General features: G+C 43.6%; 2 protein-coding genes across 4 annotated transcripts; both read right to left on the bottom strand.

The window, feature by feature from the left end:
- Positions 1-1,830: 1,830 nt before the first annotated feature.
- LOC139384693 (cysteine and glycine-rich protein 3 (cardiac LIM protein)) lies at positions 1,831-8,843 on the bottom strand. Its single transcript, XM_071129521.1, has 6 exons — positions 8,545-8,843; positions 7,401-7,532; positions 5,369-5,540; positions 5,112-5,241; positions 4,917-5,010; positions 1,831-2,005 (listed from the first exon to the last, which is right to left on the bottom strand). Exons 2-6 carry the CDS (start codon positions 7,510-7,512, stop codon positions 1,932-1,934), a joined length of 582 nt encoding a protein of 193 aa, XP_070985622.1. The 5' UTR covers positions 7,513-7,532; positions 8,545-8,843; the 3' UTR covers positions 1,831-1,931.
- A 285-nt stretch (positions 8,844-9,128) lies between these two features.
- LOC139384696 (transcription factor E2F8-like) lies at positions 9,129-21,752 on the bottom strand. 3 transcript variants are annotated; one of them, XM_071129524.1, is made up of 14 exons: positions 21,449-21,752; positions 20,303-20,378; positions 19,851-20,099; positions 19,602-19,755; positions 19,024-19,338; positions 18,657-18,818; positions 18,291-18,428; positions 17,811-18,005; positions 17,617-17,704; positions 16,981-17,485; positions 16,529-16,798; positions 11,922-12,048; positions 11,442-11,794; positions 9,129-10,410 (listed from the first exon to the last, which is right to left on the bottom strand). In XM_071129524.1, exons 2-14 carry the CDS (start codon positions 20,369-20,371, stop codon positions 10,237-10,239), a joined length of 2,799 nt encoding a protein of 932 aa, XP_070985625.1. In that variant the 5' UTR covers positions 20,372-20,378; positions 21,449-21,752; the 3' UTR covers positions 9,129-10,236. The 3 variants fall into 3 exon arrangements, with proteins under 3 accessions (XP_070985625.1, XP_070985624.1, XP_070985626.1); XM_071129523.1 differs by lacking the exon at positions 21,449-21,752 and adding an exon at positions 20,631-20,705; XM_071129525.1 differs by lacking the exon at positions 21,449-21,752 and having other exon boundaries at positions 20,303-20,440.
- Positions 21,753-22,520: the final 768 nt, after the last annotated feature.

The raw sequence follows: 22,520 nt of genomic DNA, 5'->3' as shown, positions 1-22,520 counted from the left end.
TGGCAGGAATTGTTAAACTGAGTTTAAATGTATTTGGCTAAGGTGTATGTAAACTTCCGGCTTCAACTGCACATCTCGTAATTAATAATGTGGAAATTGAGCAAGTTGAGGTGACCTAACTGTTTAGAGTAATGCTGGACTGTAAACTGTCATGGTCAAAACATATTGAAACAACAGTAGCTAAGATGGAGAGAAGTCTGTCCATAATAAAGCGCTACTCTGCCTTCTTAACAACACTATAAACAAGACAGGTCCTACAGGCCCTGGTTTTCTTCGCACCTGGGCTACTGTTCATTCGTGTGGTCAGGTGCCACAAAGAGGGACTTGGGAAAAGTGCAGTTGGCTCAGAACAGGTTAGCACTGCTGGCCCTTAAAAGTACACAGAGAGCTAACATTAATGACATGCATGTCAATCTCATGGCAGAGAGATTGACTTCATCATTACTTGTTTTTGTAAGAGGTATTGACAAGCTGAAGGTACAGAGCTGTCTGTTTTAAAATACTAGCACACAGCTCGGACACCTTTGCATGCCCAACAAGACATGCCACCAGAAGTCTCTTCACAGTCCCCAAGTTCAGAACAGACTATGGGAGGCGCACAGTACGACATAGGGCCATAACTACATGGAACTCTATTCCACATCAGGTAACTGATGCAAGCACTAGAATCAGATTTTCAAAGCAGGTAAAAATACACCTTATGGAACAGCGGGGACTGTGAAGTAACACAAACAAAGGCACAGACACATGCATACACACACATGATAACATACGCAAAATACACATCTATACACACACACATGGATTTCTGCATTGTAGATATGTGGCAGTGGCGTGTGGGCTCGAGGTCACACACTTAATATGCTGTGACTTCTGTAATGATTGTAATGTTTTTAAAATATGTATAACTGCCTTAATTTTGCCTGGACCCAGGAAGAGTATAGTAGCTAATGGAGTTCCATAATAAACACAACAACAAAAAATACATTACAGGTAAAAAAAAATGTTTAAAAAATCCACGTACACACACCCTCATCAGCCTCCTGCAGCTTAAGTACTTGTAATTACAAAAAGCTTGCGCTTGGGCACCAAGACATAGTAGTTTGGATAGATTAACGCAAATGTGTTTGGTAATTAGCGTTGCCTTGTTAATTTAAATGACACGGGCGTATTTATGAGCGCAGATGAAATCCTATTAATAATGAATTTAAAAAACAGCTGGAAGCATGTTGGTGTAGCTGTCTTCGCCAGGCAGCACATTAACACAGAATAGAAATATGACTTAATTATGTTTTCCTTCCCTCTTTTGTTTTCGTTTTCATGCTCATTTGTTTTTAATGCGGAGCGATGTTTTTAGCTAAATATTTTGTTGGCTTTTGTTTGACGCTTAATGTTTTTGCCTCGACGCCTCCTATTTCTTTTGAGGTGTGCTTATATTCTATTGTGTGTCAGTTTCAATATATTTTGAAGAGCATCTGGTTATAATTGATTAATGTCATTTGAGGTCTACCCATCCTATACACCATCCATAGGTCGACCGTCTGTATTGTACCCAGGTCTGTGTGGTGGTCCAGGTTATTTGGCATACAGCTCACTTTGATATGATGACACTTAGATCAACAATGTCCTTTTTATGCAAATGAAGCAGTGCTGTTTCATCCATTGCCTTGAACACAAGAAAGGGATGTGCAGTTGATACAAGCTAGATAGACATCACTTCTCTCTCAATCGTTTGTGTTGATAAATGCTGTGATGTAGTTACTATTGTCAAGTGTTTTTACATAATTGTAAGGCAAGAGAAAGAAGTTTTAAGAAATGTGGTATACAAGCTAATTGTGAAATGTTTTATTAACACACATTTTCAATAAGTGCTCAAAATGCTCTATATTTGAAGAAAAGAAAACTAACACACACAAACTATTACAAGGAATTCATTCTCCATCTTCCACCATTCCCATGTTCCCCAGCCCTTTTCCTTTCGGCCCGAAGTTCTTGGCGTAGCAAACTGCGAAGACAGAGGGAAGAAACCAACTAAGAAATAATGAAACACCGAAAGATACAATACTGAGCTCCTGGTGACTGAGAGTCACTGAGTTTCTAGCAATGGAGGCTCCTCGGAGTAGGAAGGGGAGGACCATCATCCTCAGTGAATTTCATAAAAATTAAGATAGTGAAACATTTAAAAAAGTTTTAATTTTTTAGATAAAACTAAATAGAGTGGGGAGAACAAGTATTTGATACACTGCCGATTTTGCAGGTTTTCCTACTTACAAAGCATGTAGAGGTCTGTAATTTCTATCATAGGTACACTTAAACTGTGAGAGACAGAATCTAAAACAAAAATCCAGAAAATCACATTGAATGATTTTTAAGTAATTCATTTGCATTTTATTGCATGACATAAGTATTTGATACATCAGAAAAGCAGAACTTAATATTTGGTACAGAAACCTTTGTTTGCAATTACAGAGATCATACGTTTCCTGTAGTTCTTGACTGGGACTTTCAGCTCCCTCCCTAGATTTTCTATTGGGTTCAGGTCTGGAGACTGGCTAGGCCACTCCAGGATCTTGAGATGCTTCTTACGGAGCCACTCCTTAGTTGCCCTGGCTTTATGTTTCGGACCCAGCCACGACCCATCTTCAATGCTCTTACTGATGGAAGGAGGTTGTTGGCCAAGATCTCGCGATACATGGCCCCATCCATCCTCGCCTCAATACGGTGTAGTCGTCCTGTCCCCTTTGCAAAAAAGCATCCCCAAAGAGTGATGTCTCCACCTCCATGCTTCACGGTTGGGATGGTGTTCTTGGGGTTGTACTCATCCTTCTTCTTCCTCCAAACACGGCGAGTGGAGTTTAGACCAAAAAGCTCTATTTTTGTTTCATCAGACTACATGACCTTCTCCCATTCCTCCTCTGGATCATCCAGATGGTCATTGGCAAACTTCAGACGGGCCTGGACATGCGCTGGCTTGAGCAGGGGGACCTTGCATGCGCTGCAGGATTATAATCCATGACGGCGTAGGGTGTTACTAATGGTTTTCTTTGAGACTGTAGGCCCAGCTCTCTTCAGGTCATTGACCAGGTCCTGCCGTGTAGTTCTGGGCTGATCCCTCACCTTCCTCATGATCATTGATACCCCACGAGGTGAGATCTTGCATGGAGCCCCAGACCGAGGGTGATTGACCGTCATCTTGAACTTCTTCCATTCTCTAATAATTGCGCCAACAGTTGTTGTCTGTGAGAGCCGGAATTCTTACTGGTTGGTAGGTGATCAAATACTTATGCCATGCATTAAAATGCACATGAATTGCTTAAAAATCATACAATGTGATTTTCTGGATTTTTGTTTTAGATTCCGTCACTCACAGTTGAAGTGTACCTATGATAAAAATTACAGACCTCTACATGCTTTGTAAGTAGGGAAACCTGCAAAATCGGCAGTGTATCAAATACTTGTTCTCCCCACTGTATATACACATCACTAAATAATTTATTAAAAGACATTGTTTTGCAATGAAAGCCTGCAGTAGCCTCAACAACACTCTGTAGGGTAGCACCATGGTGTAGCCGGAGGACAGCTAGTTTCTGTCCTCCTCTGGGTACATTGACTTTAACACAAAATCTAGGAAGCTCATGGTTCTCATCCCCTTCTATGGACTTACACAGTAATTATGACAACTTCCGGAGGACGTCCTCCAACCTATCTTGCAGCATAAACTGACTTTTTCTCCACCCAGTCAAAGGATCAGAGAATGAATATAGTACTGAAAGCATAAGCTACAGATAGCTAGCACTGCGGTGCATAAAATGTGAGTAGTTGATTCAAAGAGAGAGAAAGACAATAGTTGAACAGTTTTGAACATATGTATTTATTTAAAAATGAAGAAGCAAGAGAAAGAGAGAACTATATTTAGTTGTGTTTTTTTCACTTAGCTAGCAGATGCAGCTAGCTAGTTTAGCCTACTCAAACAGAGAGGGATGCTATGTTAACTAGCTGGCTATGGCTAACCAACACTGGAACTCTTTCAAATCAAGGTAAGCTTTTGGTTTTAATAATTTACTGCTGCCGGTGTGACTGCTATACTGCTTGCTGCTGACTACACTGTAGTGCATGATTGTAGCGGGTTTATTAACGTATTCGTTCTAGTAGATATGTTGACTATGACATTAATATGGTGACAACGATGTCGGCTGTGTGTAGTGGTTAGCGGTTATCATATGAAGAAAGTTTTTTTTGCCTGTTCACTGATGTGTTGTGCACTAAAGTCCACAAGCAAAGGGAAAAGGTGAGAGGAGGAGAGCTCGTAGATATGAGAAGGAATTACAAAGAGCAAAGTGATCATGCTGTTTGTATGTGGCTGCTATGAAAGTGAACTGTGTTTGTGTTAGATCAGGGGTGTATTCATTCCACCGATTCTGTAAGCATATCTGAATTTGTCCAAAAGAAACTTGTTTGCAACTGTTGGTCTAATGATTACACCCTAGATCAGCTAGATGCAGGCAAGAGTGTGCAAGGCGGTATTGAATGTGTCAATGTCTGCCACCTTGATTACTCAAATTTCTCTTGACCTGTGCACCTACGTTGTAAACTTTTTCATTCATAGGCTAGGTTGTAGCAACCGTATGATGGGTATAAGGAAAATTTGAGCATCATGTAGTAGCCTAAACATATCGATGTTACATTGAGCTGGGTGAATGGAATATGAAGGACAGTCATCCAATATGCATTACTATAAATAAGGCCACACTCATTAAAATAAATAAGGCCATGCTCTCGCTCCCTCATCTTAGCCACTAGATTCTACTGAAGCCTGACTGTATCATTGATCAAAGGGAGCTCTCTATGGCAGGCTAGCTATGTGGTCTTTACAGCGCTTAAATGGTGGGAGCTTGTTTGGTCCTGTGTGTATGTACCTTTACAGTAGAGTTCCCCATCCTTGTCTGTCACTGTGGTAGACTCCAGGCTCTTCCCACACAGCAAACAGCGGAAGCAGGTGTTATGCCAAGGCTGCAACAAGAAACACATACACCCCATCTATCAGAGTTAGGTGATCGTTGTATTGTTGTGGACTAAAGAGTGCAAGCAAGGCTTATATAGAGGACTTTTACCTTTCCTGCCCCCATGATCTTCTCTGCTGCGTAGACAGCCTTCGAACATCTTTGGCAGCGATCTGAACTTCCAAACCTATGCGCAAACTTACTGGAGTTGGAGTTTGTGGATGTGGGGCGAGGCTTTGAGCTTCATAATGAAGAGGAAAGAATAAATGACAATAAATATCTGAAGAGACACAGACGAACATCCATACTTACAATTAAAATGAGGGGGGGGGGGGGGGGTGTCAGAGAGAATAATGAGAGGGACCTACTCTTGAGATTGCATGTCCAGGTTCTGTCCAGGGGGGTCTGAGCTTAGGGCTCCAGCTCCCTGGCCGTACCCGTAGCCTTTTGGCCCATATTTCTTGCCATAGCAGGACTTGCAGTAGATCTCTGACTCATGCGCTGCGACTGTTGTACTGTCCAGTCCTTTCCTGCAGGCCACTGGGGTGAAGAGCAAACCAAACCAACACATTGACTCACTGTCCATACTTAGCCACAGTTAACAGGAGAAAGAATGTTGTGGCCGTGACAGCTATGGACAAACTTTCGTCAGTTTTGTCAGGTTGGACAGCAAAAACACTTAAGTATTCTGTTCCTTTATTTTATTACCAAAATATTTTTTTTTCATGCCCGGATACCTATTAAGCAACTATATCAGGCTGTGGATAATGGCATTATTCATATTACTAGGCCGCAGAAGCATGTGCCTGGGGTCTAGCAATGGTCCCACCCAAGTCAATCAACACACCCCTTTCAGCTGTCCCTGGTCAGGATCTATTTCTGAAGACTACAGGCTGGAGGGGTTGTGTAGGACCAGTGGTGCAAAGTACTTAAGTAAAAATACTTTCAAGTACTTACTTGAGTAGTTTTTAGGGGGATCTTTACTATTTATAATTTTGACAACTTTCTCTTTTATTGTACTACATTCCTAAATGTATTTTTTACTTCATACATTTTCCTTGACACCCACAAGTACTCATTCCATTTGAATGCTTAGCAGGACAGGAAAATGGTCCAATTCACACACATCAACGGAACATCCCTGGTCTTCCCTACTGCCTCTGATCTGGTGTACTCACTAAACACATGATTCATTTATAAATTATGTTGCAATGTTGGTGTGCCTCTGGCTATTATTTTATTTTTTATTTAATTTTTTTCACAAGGAATTTGAAAGGATTTATACTTTTAGTAATGACATTTACTTTTGATACTTAAGTATATTTTAAACCAAATCCTTTTAGACTTTTACTCAAGTAGATTCTTACTGGGTGACTTTTACTTGAGTCATTTTCTATTAAGGTATCTTTACTTTTACTCAAGTATGACAATTGGGTTCCTTTTCCACTGTGTAGGGCAGAGGCTGTGTAGTGGACAAACAGATTCTCCCATTTGCCAGCCCCAGCAGATGGAGAAGCAGATCCCTCCTCAATTGCAGATAATTACAAAGGCCTTTTAGTGCTCCCCGTGGTGCTATCTAGCTATTGGCAGCCCCCAGTTCAAAGCCCAGCCCCAGCCATTCATGGGTAATTAGGTGAGATTGAAACACGTTACTTGAGATGGGCATTTTAGGTGGTCCATTTTGTGTTCCCCGATAGGGTCTCCACCTCTCCCCTCTCTTTGCTGCTACCGTGATCGCTAAAATACAACCTGCAAAAGCTAAGAGGCTCTCTGTGTAAGAGGTGTCCGGATTCAGGGCTCAAATCATAGGGTAAAAAGTCATCTTAAAAACACCAGAACACTGATAGACTGGCTGGCTTTAATTACGGTTGCCTACGGAGTGAAGGGTTTGCTGGTTGTTTGGTTGACCAGGCAGAATTAAACAGACAACCTCAAAGCCAAACAAAAGAAGAGGATTATTGTTTGTGCTAATGAAGGATGGGACAGGGCTAGTCTTCTGAACTGCAATACGATGCTTAACTTCAATGGCCACTGTAGAACTGTAAACAGAAGCCAGAAGCCAGCTTGTCCAAATCTTCTCAACTTTGTATTCCTGTGTTTTCTATCATTTAAAATTGCCAATTTGGGTGCAATCAATTACCTTAATTTCTCTGAGATAAAATACAATTCCAACATAATGTTTCAGGGATGCCAATATTTCCTGTTTCTAACTACTACAGAAGCAATTTTAGAACAATATGAGATGGTAGGTGTCATGGGTTGCTGAAATGACATGGAACGACTTTAAGCAGATCCTGGTTTTATGAATAAGTAAAGAGAGTTTATTACCGGTCTTGGTGTCATTAGTTTGTCTTCTCTGTCAGTCTAGGCCTACATGGTGTGTGACTGAGGATAACTCACTGCAGATGAAGCAGGTCTTGTGGAAGCTCCTCCCGTTGCATTGGATCTCCTCAGCGTGGTACACAGTCTTTTCACAGGCCGCGCACTTGGCCCCGCCGCCCCAGTTTGGCATCCTTGTCTCGGGGTGAGAGTCTGCATCGAGAGGGGTGTTTAGATGGAGGAATAGATGGCTGCAGATTGAATCTACTCTGGGGTGGCCTCAAGACCATCAGTGTATTTCTGACTTATCCTGACATAGTGGTCAATAAATAAACATGTGGGAAGATGTTTAGGGGTGGATGTGCTGTCATCGGGGTTTGGGGGGTCTTCCCGCTCTGCTGATGAGAATTGTTATCTACTCAGGAGTAGTAAAGCCCTAAAGCACTAATTTGGTGGAAAATACTTTTTTCCCAAAATATCATTTTAAAATAATGTTATTGTAATACTGATTTATCAGGGGGTGCTGCAGCACCCTCAGCAGCCCTAATTCCTGCTGTTATGCATGCGTTGCAATAGGTTCAGACTACATTATATAGAGATTTTTTTTTTACGTAAATGTCTACATTTGGATTCTCTTTGATGATACCCATCGTAGTATAGTGACAGCGATGTTGTCGAGCCTGTTCTTCTAGCAGAGATAAGGTATCTCAGCCAGTCCTGACTCCCCTCTATTCTCACCCATTCATTTCAGAGGTTGTCCGTCACATCATAGGGCTGGTATGTGGTGATAAGACTCCAGGAATAGAGCCCATTTGGACCATGGAAGAACACATGCCAGTATCCACCCTGGACCGCTTGACGCAGCCTGGTCACTAACACTTACCTCACATGGAAATTTCCAACATCCAGTGAGTCGTGATGGATGAATTCAAGTCATGTTTATGCAATTCAACTTAGAGATAGCTTGATCAAGTTCAACATCAGTCTCATCCATGGACCCTTGGACCAAATATTCTAAAAGTATGGCACTGATTGGACACGAGCCAGTATATGATATCGGTTTTACTGTAAATACAGCCGGTCCCAGTTAATTACATTTCTATTCCACGTTGGATCAAAGTAATTTCATTGAAATGACGTGGAAACGTTGATTCAACCAGTGTGCGGTTACATTTATCAATATCAAACATGTCACTCACAAATCATAAACATTTGACTACTATACCTGCACAAGTCTGGATGTATCAGCATCAATCTCTTCCCCCTCAGTTCAGTCTCAAATCTTGAGTGCGACAGCCCCAACACCACCGAGGGGAATCCTTAAATACAGCCCATCTCTCTCATCACCCAGAGTTTAATGGTGACGCTCAAATTAAAACATCCTCCTAAAATAACTTAGGACAAACACTCTAGACCTACAGTAGTCCCCCCACCCCACCTCGAACACAGGCCACAGAGACCCCTGGCCCTGAGCTGAGGCCCCAGAGATTTCACCATTTGTCCTGGTCTTACACAAGCATGATTGATAAGAGATTTTCCGAAACTTCTGGGTGACAGTAGCCGAGCGGAATTGTCTGGCTGATGGTAACTGGAATGGCACATGATCTTAGAGGGGTGTCTACACAGAACGAAATAGATGTAGACGGGTTTGTGTTTTTAATTGAAGGCATGTACTGTATTTACTGTTGGATATGAAACCACCTTGATCATATTCATACTCTAGACTAATGCTATGGGACACCAACATATCGTTGACCATGTATTCATCAACTGAGGGAGACAGTAAAGAATACATGAACAGAACAGAGACCGGTTTAAAAATATGTTTATTTACCATTTTATATACAAGGACATCTGAGCTGAATTTAATGCTTAAAGTCCATTCCTTATACATTAAGATTCCATTTCAATTACGTGATTTGCCTAAGGTAGGACGCCATCGCATACATTCACCCCTTACAGTTGAATCACATACAATCCAGCTTTTTAAGGGTAACAGTTAATTAACATGTACAACGTGCAAAATTGTTTTCTTGCCAATTTGACACATACAAAAACAGTTCATCGACAATACTTTTCAAAAAGAAAATTCTCTTTCAGTCATTAAAGTCCCGCTGTCACATATTAATGTCATCCCGGTGAACGGAGGTTAAGTTGTTGTTGTTCTTCTCTATGGCACGTTGATGACGTAAATGGGACTTCAATACAACTTCTCTTGGAGAAATGTTGAAATACTCAGCCAGCATATTAGATTTTGGCAAACAAACCCTTCAAAACCAAAATAAGACAGACCGTTTCACTATTTAGTATTTAGACACAGAAAACACCCCTCACCAGTTTAATACCTACTGGTGATCCTTAATCTTAAATCCATACATAAACCAGTATCAAAAGTATGCTGTAGTATTACACAGTAATATCCGGCATATTGTGTCTCAAAGCCCCAGGGTTAAGAGTATTTACCATGGCTGGTCTCTCCATCAGAGTTATATTTGGAGCTGACGGTGACACGCAGCTGTTTCTACATGGAGTTCACATACTTTGTCTTTCCCCCTGTAGAAATGGAATAAACCAGGGCTTCCGAAACTCGGTCCCCCGGCACCCCAAAGGGAGCACGTTTTGGTTTTTGTCCTAGCACCACACAGCCGATTCAAATAATCATCAAGCTTTGATCATTGGAGTCAGCTGTGTAGTGCAAAACCCAAAACGCGCCCCCCTTGGGGTCCTGAGGCCGAGTTTGGGAAACACTGGAATAACCCATGGACTAGTTTTGGATTAAATCATTTGGAGACATCACATACCCTAAAACATAAAAATCACTCAACCTACAGTACGCCTTAACAATATGACAGTCAGACCATAGAAAACCATGCAGACATGCACAGACACACACACACGTTGTGTAGCAGCATAGTCTTTAGGTGTCCTCAGTGGTGACTTCCAGCTTCCTCTGAGGGATGTAAACGGTTTTAGCGCCCGCCGGCGCCGTGTGTCCGTGGCTGGTGGTTACCACGGTAGCCAGCGGGGAGAGGGAGACAGGGGTGTGGAAGAAACTGTGCTGGGTGAGGGCCGTCCCTTTGGGCGTGGTCACCTGAAGAGGAGGAGAGATAGACAACGACAGAAGTTAGCAGAGAAGTCAGTTAGCAGATGTTTGCAATCAACATCACACCTCGTTTATATAATCAGTGAGGCTATTTACACAAGCACTGAACCAGCAGCACACCATTATCAATTAGGGAGGGGTTTGACTGACTGTATGTGTGTTAAGCTTGGGGTTTGAGGCTGTGTGTGTGTATGTATGCTGTATGTGTGACCCAGTGTTTGTGTAACAGTGTTTGTGTGGATGTACAGTGCCTTGCGAAAGTATTCGGCCCCCTTGAACTTTGCGACCTTTTGCCACATTTCAGGCTTCAAACAAAGATATAAAACTGTATTTTTTTTGTGAAGAATCAACAACAAGTGGGACACAATCATGAAGTGGAACGACATTTATTGGATATTTCAAACTTTTTAACAAATCAAAAACTGGGCGTGCAAAATTATTCAGCCCCCTTAAGTTAATACTTTGTAGCGCCACCTTTTGCTGCGATTACAGCTGTAAGTCGCTTGGGGTATGTCTATCAGTTTTGCACATCGAGAGACTGACATTTTTTCCCATTCCTCTGAGCTCGAGCTCAGTGAGGTTGGATTCCTTGTTCTTCATGATGCTCTCTGCGCTTTTAACGGACCTCTGAGACTATCACAGTGCTGGTGCATTTATACGGAGACTTGATTACACACAGGTGGATTGTATTTATCATCATCATTAGTCATTTAGGTCAACATTGGATCATTCAGAGATCCTCACTGAACTTCTGGAGAGAGTTTGCTGCACAGAAAGTAAAGGGGCTGAATAATTTTGCACGCCCAATTTTTCAGTTTTTGATTTGTTAAAAAAAGTTTGAAATATCCAATAAATGTCGTTCCACTTCATGATTGTGTCCCACTTGTTGTTGATTCTTCACAAAAAAATACAGTTTTATATCTTTATGTTTGAAGCCTGAAATATGGCAAAAGGTCGCAAAGTTCAAGGGGGCCGAATACTTTCGCAAGGCACTGTATGTATGAAAGTATGCCTCTCACCTGCTGTAGGCTAATTAGCGTGAGTGGTTGCCCGTCCGGGCCAGTCATCTGGTGTTGGACTGGCACGGGGGACATGGGCTTAACGAAGACCATGCTGCCCCTCTGATGCAGGCCCAGGTGGGGAGGCAGGGGCACGGAGCTGGGGTGCTCCGGGGTTTGGGCAGTGCCAGGGCTGCAAGCGGGTACAGAGCCAGGCCCAGGGATGAGGCCCAGGTTTTGCAGGGTAAAGTTGAGAATGGCAGGGCTGGGGCTGTGGAAGCGGTGCACCTGGGCAGAGAAGGGCGAGGCAGGGGGAGGCCTGTGGAGGGAGAGGCTGGTGGGGGTCAACTCCTGGATCGGGGGAGGTCTAGAGCCTGGGAAGGAGAGAGGGGAAGACATGTTAATTAGTCATCTGATACAGTATGCTTTACTCAAAGACATAGTTCAAATGTGCGTTAGCGTGTGTACGGACTGCAAATAAATGTTAAAAGGTGTGTATACCTGCAGTGGGTGTGTGGTAGATGTAGGTGGGTGTGGAGGCTTTGCTGCTCTCGGGGTTGTGGATGTCTTTGTAGCTGAAGGGGGACTGCTGGGAGATGGGGATCAGGTAGCCAGTGGGGATCAGAGTCTGGAACACACAGAGAGAGTCATTAACACAGCATTATGGATGTAACGATTCACCGATATGCATCGGTCCCAGATTCAAATGCTTAAGAACAAACGTGCGTCGGTACGCAGACTGCAAACCTATCCGAATGTAGCATGCATTGGTCAGAAAAATCGATTCAAACGTTACAAATCACTGGTTCACTGGTCTAATTGTTGGGGGCTCTTTATACCTCCCGAAAATCTCTCTTCTCTTTTGTGTTGAACTGCATGTAACTGACATTGATTGACAAGTCATTTTGCATGCCGAACAACTCCAGGCAATATCAGTAGCCTAGTCAAACGTTCTTCACGTGCTGGGTCACTTGCAAATCTGTGTGGCACCTTCAGCATTGAAATACTAAAATGGCTTGCGTGATATTAAGATTGTGACAACCTATGTGATTTGCTAGGTTATTGTTACCGGTGCACTGTTGAAAATAGTGTTTTACTAGAATTAAAGTAAACTACCAGAGACAACTCTCACCTGGCTTTTCCTGCTGAAAGGGGATGTCATTTGGATTATTCAGGTTCACCATCACCAATAGTTTTGGTAGATTTGCTTTTAACAATCAGTATGCCAAACATTAGGAACACCTTCCAAATAGAGAGTTGCTTGGGGGTGAAATACATTCCAAAGTTGTGAAATGTATTCATTGGCTATGTCATAGCTAATTTGTAAACAATATATATTGATACATTCCCTGACTTAGATCAGTTAGGATCACCACTTTATTTTAAGAGAAATGTCAGAATAGTAGAGAATTATTCATTTCAGCTTTTATTTCTTTCATCACATTCCCAGTGGGCCAAAAGTTTACATACACTCAATTAGTATTTGGTAGAATTGCCTTTAAAAATGGTTGACCTAAGTTAAACAATGTAGGTAGCCTTCCACAAGCTTCCCACAATAAGTTGGGTGAATTTTGGCCCATTCTGCCTGACAGAGCTGGTGTAACTGAGGCAAGTTTGTAGGCCTCCTTGCTCACACACACACCTTTTCAGTTCTGCCCACAAATGTTCTATAGGATTGAGGTCAAGGCTTTGTGATGGCCACTCCAATACCTTGACGGTGTTGTCCTTAAAGCCATTTTTTTTCACAACTTTGGAAGTATGCTTGGGGTAATTGTCCATTTGCGACCAAGCTTTAACTTCCTGACTGAGGTCTTGAAAGGTTGCTTCAAAATATCCACAATTTTCAATTCTTCATGATGCCATCTATTTTGTGAAGTGCACCAGTCCCTCCTGCAGCAAAGCACCCCCACAACATGATGCTGCCACCCCAGTGCTTCACGGTTGGGATTGGTGTTTTTCAGCTTGCAAGCCTCCCCCTTTCACCTCCAAACATAACGATGGTCATTATGTCCAAATAGTTCTATTTTTGTTTCATCAGACCAGAGGACATTTCTCCAAAAAGTACAATCTTTCTCCCCATGTGCAGTTGCAAACTGGCTTTTTATGGCGGTTTTGGAGCAGTGGCTTCTTCCTTACTAAGCGGCCTTTCAGGTTATGTCGATATAGGACTTGGTTTACTGTGGATATAGATACTTTTGTACCCGTTTCCTCCAGCATTTTCACAAGGTCCTTTGCTGTTGTTCTGGGATTGATTTGCACTTTTCGCACCAATGTTCATTTATCTCTAAGAGACAGAACGCGTCTCTTTCCTGAGCAGTATGACAGCTGCGTGGTCCCATGGTGTTTATACTTGCATACTATTGTTTGTAGAGATGAACGTGGGACCGTCAGGCATTTGGACATTTCTTCCAAGGATGAACCAGACTTGTGGAGGTCTAAAAATTTTTTTTCTGAGGTCTTGGCTGATTTCTTTTGATTTTCCCATGATGTCAAGCAGAGGCACTGAGTTTGAAGGTAGGCCTTGAAATACATCCACAGGTACACCTCCAATTGACTCAAATCATGTCAATTAGCCTATCAGAAGCTTCTAAAGCCATGACATCATTTTCTGGAATTTTCCAAGCTGTTTAAAAACATTCAACTTAGCGTATGTAAACTTCTGACCCACTGGAATTGTGATACAGTGAATTATAAGTGAAATAATCTGTCTGTAAACAATTGTTGGAAAAGTGACTTGTGTCATGCACAAGGTAGATGTCCTAACCAACTTGCCAAAACTATCGTTTGTTAACAAGAAATTTGTGGAGTGGTTGAAAAACAAGTTAATGACTCCAACCTAAGTAAGTGTATGTAAACTTCTGACTTCAACTGTACACACACTCACGCTGCACTGAAACACAAAACCGACACACACATACATACACACACCGACAACACAAACACTCATTATATTCTGCTGCTACTCTGTTCTTCATTTTAATCTTATTATTATTATCTATCCTGATGCCTAGTCACTTTACCCTGCCTTCATGTACATATCTCAATTACCTCATACCCCTGCACATTGATCTGGTACCCTCTGTATAGCTCCATTCTTGAGCATTTTATTTCTCGTGTTACTAGTTTTAAACTTTGCATCGTTGGGAAGGGCTCGTAAGCAAGCATTTCACGGTAAAGACTACACCCGGTGTATTCGGCGCAGGTGACAAATATATACACTGCTCAAAAAATAAAGGGAACACTAAAATAACACATCCTAGATCTGAATGAATGAAATATTCTTATTAAATATATATATATTTTTTTTACATAGTTGAATGTGCTGACAACAAAATCACACAAAAATGATCAATGGAAGTCAAATTTATCAACCCATGGAGGTCTGGGTTTGGAGTCACACTCAAAATTAAAGTGGAAAACCACACTACAGGCTGATCCAACTTTGATGTAATGTCCTTAAAACAAGACAAAATTAGGCTCAGTAGTGTGTGTGGCCTCCACGTGCCTGTATGACCTCCCTACAACGCCTGGGCATGCTCCTGATGAGGTGGCGGATGGTCTCCTGAGGGATCTCCTCCCAGACCTGGACTAAAGCATCCGCCAACTCCTGGACAGTCTGTGGTGCAACGTGGCATTGGTGAATGGAGCGAGATGTCCCAGATGTGCTCAATTGGATTCAGGTCTGGGGAACAGGCGGGCCAGTCCATAGCATCAATGCCTTCCTCTTGCAGGAACTGCTGACACACTCCAGCCACATGAGGTCTAGCAATGTCTTGCATTAGGAGGAACCCAGGGCCAACCGCACCAGCATATGGTCTCACAAGGGGTTTGAGGATCTCATCTCGGTACCTAATGGCAGTCAGGCTACCTCTGGCGAGCACATGGAGGGCTGTGCAGCCCCCCAAAGAAATGCCACACCACACCATGACTGACCCACCGCCAAATCGGTCATGCTGGAGGATGTTGCAGGCAGCAGAACGTTCTCCACGGCGTCTCCAGACTCACGTCTGTCACATGTGCTCAGTGTGAACCTGCTTTCATCTGTGAAGAGCACAGGGGTGCCAGTGGCGAATTTGCCCATCTTGGTGTTCTCTGGCAAATGCCAAACGTCCTGCACGGTGTTGGGCTGTAAGCACAACCCCCACCTGTGGGCGTCGGGCCCTCATACCACCCTTATGGAGTCGGTTTCTGACCGTTTGAGCAGACACATGCATATTTGTGGCCTGCTGGAAGTCATTTTGCAGGGCTCTGGCAGTGCTCCTCCTTGCACAAAGGCGGAGGTAGCGGTCCTGCTGCTGGGTTGTTGCCCTCCTACGGCCTCCTCCACGTCTCCTGATGTACTGGCCTGTCTCCTGGTACCGCCTCCATGCTCTGGACACTACGCTGACAGACACAGCAAACCTTCATGCCACATCTCGCATTGATGAGCCATCCTGGATGAGCTGCACTACCTGAGCCACTTGTGTGGGTTGTAGACTCCGTCTCATGCTACCACTAGAGTGAAAGCACCGCCAGCATTCAAAAGTGACCAAAACATCAGCCAGGAAGCATAGGAGCTGAGAAGTGGTCTGTGGTCACCACCTGCAGAACCACTCCTTTATTGGGGGTGTCTTGCTAATTGCCTATAATTTCCACCTGTTGTCTATTCCATTTGCACAACAGCATGTGAAATGTATTGTCCATCAGTGTTGCTTCCTAAGTGGACAGTTTGATTTCACAGAAGTGTGATTGACTTGGAGTTACATTGTTGTTTAAGTGTTCCCTTTATTTTTTTGGGCAGTGTATATTTTTTATTATATGAATGTGTTCATGCAAAAGGTTGTGCATAGAATCGTTCCCTAATCAAACCGAATCGTATCGATTCGTTCCCTAATCTAACAGAATCGTATCGCATCGGTTTGTTCCCTAATCAAACCGACTCGCACAGAATCATTTCAAACTAAAACGTATCTGTCCTGTTTTAGAGCCCATGTATCATCCAAAGATACTATTCACACACAGCATCTAAAGCCAAGTGTTTTCAGTTAACACCAGTATCGGTCTTTTAGCTATGTGTGTGTGTGTGTGTGTGTGTGTCGTTTTACTGTGTGTATATGTCTTGTGTTTACCTCTGTGTGTAGGTGGTGGGGGGTCAGTGGAACAGCTCTGACCGGCGTGAGCCCTGCCTCGCTGTCTGAGGTCGCGACCTTCTCCTCCAGGAAGGTCTCCAGGTTCTGCTCCAGTGTCTGATTGGCTGCGGCGGCCACGGAGCTCCCAGGTGTGTTGACAAACTCAGGGTCCAGGTGGAGGGCTCGAGGCGAGGGACGGTTGGAGAGGAGTTCCCCGCGACGCGCCTTCAGACGAGCCTGGAGGATCTCACACAGCTTAGGAGACGTGTCCTGGAGTAGAGGAGAGAAAGAGGTGGGTTAGCTTCGTATGACCTTTGCTATTACTATTTAACATGCTTCTTTATTTGTATGACATTGCCAAAGTTCTCTGCTAGTGACATGTCACCTCACATTCTGGTCAAAGTAGGTACAACTGAGCTGCGCAGAGGTATCGTGTAAAGAACAGGTCTTACCCTGGTGCTGGGGTCAATCCTCTTGGCCTTGGAGGGGCTTTCCTCGGAGGGTCTCTTTGAACACACACGTTTTAGTAACGAGGGGCTGCTGGTTGGCAGGTTGTTCGTAGCAGGCGAGTGGCCGTGCACTGTAGCATCACTCGGGCTCCGCCCCGTCTTATCCTCGAAGGTCATGGAGCGCACAGCGAGGCTGGTTGGCTGAGGCCTGGTTAGGGGGTGTGGCCTGAAGGAGTGGTGCATGTAGATGGCGTAGGGTCCACCTCCCTGGAGTTGGGGCAGCAGCACAGGGATGAGGGGTGAACACTGGGCAGGGTGGAAGGACATTGCCCCAGTAGGTTGGGGGGTGAACTGTGCCTGTGGGGTGAGGTGGACAGTGCTGGCACGGGGTTCTGTGGGTGTTAATACTGGTGGCTGGGGAGCTCCTGGCTTTTTAGCAGCTTTCTGTTCATGATTTGGCACTGCCTCAGTCACAGTAACTGCAGGCTTAGGTGTCCTGTCAACAACCCTAGAACAAGACGAGACTCATTGTAACATCTGACGGTCTGAGTTGATGTTAACAAGGAAACGTAGAATACTTCTGGTTTATTTAGAAGACTAAAGGATACGATACTGCAATGAGAATCAGGCAGCACTTACTTGTTTGATTGCTGGTCAAGCTGGATCTTACAGATTGCCGCTAGTTGGGCCATTTTGGTGGGAAAGAACTCGCTGCTCGAGGAATCATCTGAAAAAAAAAAACAGAAGCTAATCTAGACACCCAACTCTCACTTAAAAACACCTGAACACTACATCTCCCAGACTCTAATGTCTAGATATCTCCCAGGACTTACTCTTGACAGGGCTGGTGGGGGCCGAGTTGATCTTGCGTCGGTCTTCCTGGATGCTCTTGGCCAGTTTGATGAGGGAGGGGTGGCGGGTGAAGCTGTGTTTGCTCCCCGGAGAGGAAAAGAGATTTTTGGCACAGTTGTCTATGGAGGTACGAGACTCAAGTGTCCTCTTGGCAGTGGCTGTAGTGGCAGCGGTCTCTATGTTTGAATTGAAACAAAAGACAAGATTTAGTCTGGTGAACTGGGAGAGGCAGGTTGGACACCATTACAGATTAAATGGTTCTGACTTAAAGCTCATATAAACCACTAGGTTGTATAGCAAAGGTTCAGCATAGCTTCAATGGCACAGGGTACTTCTATATATAATGTAGAAATCGAGGACATGTGATGCCTATAAAAAGCCTTGTAATAGTGTTATTATGTATGGTAACCCCTTCAAGTGAAGTATTATTGGGAAGACTGTGTGTTCTGATAAGTACTTACCCTTCACACTGGGGAAGTCCTCAGGGCCGGTCCATTCAAAGGCTGGCTTCCTCCCTCTTTCCTCTGTCACGTGGACCTTCTCTATCAGCTTCAGGCTCCGCAGCACGTTGGCTATATCATACAGCCTGCGGACCTTAGCTGCAAACACACACACATTCAAACATTAGACTCATCACCAGATAAAGACCGTACGGTCTTAACACACTTGGTTGGAGCATCTCGGTGTGCAGAATCGCACTTATTGCGCCAACTACCCACTCAACTTTTAACCATAAAGATTGTGTCCAAGCTAGAAACGTGCTGAAAGAACACAGGATGTGCCAGAGGCGTGAAGGACTGCTTTGCCCACATGGACTCAACACTCACTCTTGAACTTGCTCTTGTCCTGATCAGCCACCTGGTCCTCTCCAATGAGGATCCTGGCAGCCACCTCCAAACTGACCACCCGAGGCGTGGACACCAGGAACAACATGACAAACTTCTGGCTCATCACCCTCAGAGACTTGTCCTTCCTGCTGTTCACCGAGGCTGGAGAGAACACAGGTGAATAATAGCAAGGTTATTATATAGCCAAGACCACGGTCACTCCGTTCAGCCCACTAAAACAATAAATATCTACAGGGAAAACCTTTTTTTCTACAAAAGCCTTGCAGTACAGGACCAATCATGCTACATATTACAAATGATTGTATTAATAGCTCATAATCAAACAAGGTTCATCCTGGCCTCTCACCTGCTTTAAACTCCACCCCAGGAAGCTCCACAAAGAACATCTCCTTCTGGCCCCCTCCTCCTCCCTCCACTTCCCCCACCTCCTCATTCTCCTTCTCGTCGCCGTCCGAGTCAAACTCCCTTTCCAGGCTGCGCTGGCGGATCTGCTGCATCTGTTGCCCGTAGCGGTGCTCCTCGCCCACCTGCCGCAACTTGGCCAGGGTCTGTGGCAGGTTAGCGCGTCCGTGCCATGTGTAGCGATTCTTTGCTAGCCGGCTGACAATGTGCAGGCTCTCCAGCACATTCATGATGTCATAGATGCGCCTGCGCTCCACGTCTGTTCGGACAGAGAAGAGTGAATGCGAGTTGAATAAACAGGAGTAAAGTGGTCTTGTTTGTATACGGCCTGTCTATAGTTTGTAACTGCTTATTTACAGCATCAGCATATAGGCCTAAGCTTAGGGAATACATGCTGTAGTTGTTGCATTCTTCAAAAAACTACATTTGAAAATGTAAGGGTAATATAGCTTGATTATTCTGAGAAAAAAAATGAAATGGGAATTAAAGACAACGGAGAGAGAGAAGTAAAACAGGACGTACTAAGCTCTGCAGCAACATCATCCAGACTGATGTCGTTGTTGAGTGCAGGGTTGGGGTAATCGGGGTAGCGGGCAAGGAACTTGTGACAGAGCAAACCCAGACTCTTCTCTTTTCTGCTGATCTGTTTCTCCCCTTCCTCTCCAAGCTCAGGGTCCTATGGGTGAAAAGGAAATAGATCAAACAGGCAATCAATACATTTCTAAGGTCTTAGCTGCAGACTCATTCCTGTGTGTGTGTGTATTATTTTACCATGGCATCCCCTCCCTCAGGGTCCATACACAGCTCTTTCTCTCTGTTCCTGATCTCAGGGCTGGCAGCGCTGATCAGCATTTTCAAATTGGAGGTTGGAGTCCAAGGCTCACTAGGTCCAGTTTCCTTTCCTTTAGTTGGGGTCGTAAGGGGTCCCATGTTGGATTGAATCTCTGTTAGCACAGTGCCTTGGGGAGATACTTTCCTTGGTGTTGTTGTCAGTGCTTGTGGCTCTGCAAAGACATTACCCTGTTGGACAAAGTAATTAAATAGCAGAATATTTAAGGATGTCATGGTTAGAGTTAGTATATGTAACAGTCAGTCAAATGCCCTTGAACATACCTTAAACAGAATCTGCTATACAGCACATGAACTACTATATAAACACTAAGATAGTAACCTGGATTTTTTTTAAACAACAGAAACATGTAAGTTAGCTAGCAATTACTAACCTTGTGATTAGAGGTGGTGGTTTGTGTTTTATGGCTCAGATTCTGTGATTCGGGTAAAGTGCTCGACATTTTCCACCTAAATTTCAATCAAACACAGGATGTAAGACTGATATTGGCTAACAACAACAAAAAAGCAGTGTCTAGCTAGTTAGACTAATAACAGTTAACATTAGCAAGCGGATCAATGTATTTGATTCACTTAAATCTAAGTTTCACAAAATGTTCTAGGTTTTAGTTCCCGTTTCTTAACCGCATTACATGTATTCGGCGTTAACATACACTAATGATATAGCTAGCAGCTACGCCTCTAATTCAAAATCACATTTACCAAATAATACCGTTCCTCTTGTTCGACTACCTACACGAATCTTAAAAATCGAATCGAACCAAAAATATCACAGTTAATGCTTGGCGGTAAATGACATGCACTCTATCGAATGAGCAAGCGAAACGGTTTCAACGAACACGCCTATTTGCGACAAGCAACCAGTAAGAATGAAGCGGGAGATGACCCCAAGGAAATTCGGACCGTCCCGCGCAGGTAAATTTAAAATAAAAAAAATCTTGGCGCGGAAGTTCGACACATTCCAAATGACACAACCCGGAACATTGAAATGTGAAACGCACGGATAACTTGTGATATTTGACATAACTTCTAGTGCACGAAAGCAAGCCCGCATGAATAAACGAGTGTATTTTTTTTCTTTGCGTTAGAAGTTAATAAATGCTGGCAGAATAAAATTGTATCGCTTTCCAACTCGTTTGTTAGCCAGCTAATGAGCTATTGCGCGGGTTAATGTCACCACCGCACCGGTTTCTAATCAGCTGGCTCGCTAGCTACGTCTTCAAAAACCACTACATTTTTTTTGCTAGCTACAAGTCACACATACGCGCCTTAATACTTCACAAGAGGTGTATTAAATATGATAGAAACTACAAATGCACATACATTTTACATGAGATCCCATGCAATATGGATAGCAATAGCTAGCTGACCAGCAAGCCACGTACAGTAATGCGTGGGTTAACTCTATGACTCCCAACAAATGGTGTAAAGTACAGTAGCTATCTAGCTAAAGGTGAGATCTGACTGACGATCAGTCCCATAAAGAGCATTGAAGACCACAAATATACGTAGTTACTTACCCTATAGCACTGGTTACATTTGTGCACCTCTCATTCTTGTTCGCATCCCCTTGAAAAGTCAAGCAGCTAAAGGCATCGGTGATAAGTGTGCTTGGCTCCTAATCCTAATTATCTGGAAACATTTAGAAATGTTATAAATGTCCCCATGCAAATTCGTAACCAGGCGGTCAGCTAATTCACACTAAAGGTATAAAACGAGAGACAAAATTACTTTTGTCCTGTAGTTATACCCAAGTGAGTAAAATACGTTTATTTCAGGACTATTTCATTTGTCCCGCCTAGTTTCACGCATTCAGCACTTTCGCCACCCGATAGAGCCAACCTCCTTGTGCAACTACTCACAGGGCGGGGGTGCCTGATATCTTGCCAGAAAAAACTAAATTACACTTTGTGCAATATTTTGCTAACGTTAAATGTGTCTACATCTATTTCAACAGCTTCCCATAGTTGATTTTTCTCAAAATTTTGGCGAAGAAGAAAAAACGACTATACAGCAGAGATGGCTGTTGGGAGGAGCTATTTTGCAGGACAGGCTCATTATAATAGCTGGAAAGTTTTTCTGGAACTTAGTAACCATATCGGTGTAGCCATTCTGTAAAATCTTACCGTATCATGCAAACTACATGCATACTAGCACAGACGGTAACATGCTGTTTCAATTTGTTGGAGATAAAAATGAATGAAATACAAGTAAAAGTATACCATACATATTTCTCCACAAAATACTCAAACTTATTTCAACAATGTCATTTTGAACGATTCATTGGGATTGGTGTTTTATTTTGTGCGTCGACTTTGCACAGATTTGCTCTAGGCATGAGACAATGATACAATGTCGCTAGATGGCCCCAAAATCATTCTTTCTGTGAGTATCCATGGAAACGGATGGCGCAGGGGAGCTGGTGGAGAAAACGCTGGGCGCATTGGGCGCACTCGTCAGTGACGTGATGTTATCGATCGAGGAGAGAGTGGGACCTTGCTGAGGAAAGCGAAGCAGGCACTGGCTGTTCAAGAAGGAAAAGGGAAAGAAGGGAAGGTAACGTTAGGCGAGCGATGTGCTGTAGGGAGCATT

This window comes from Oncorhynchus clarkii, chromosome 26 (assembly GCF_045791955.1).
Source record: "Oncorhynchus clarkii lewisi isolate Uvic-CL-2024 chromosome 26, UVic_Ocla_1.0, whole genome shotgun sequence".
Classification (NCBI taxonomy): Eukaryota; Metazoa; Chordata; class Actinopteri; order Salmoniformes; family Salmonidae; genus Oncorhynchus; species Oncorhynchus clarkii.
The sequence above is the reverse complement of the archived record's forward strand: the minus strand, read 5'-3'. Positions and strand labels throughout refer to the sequence as shown.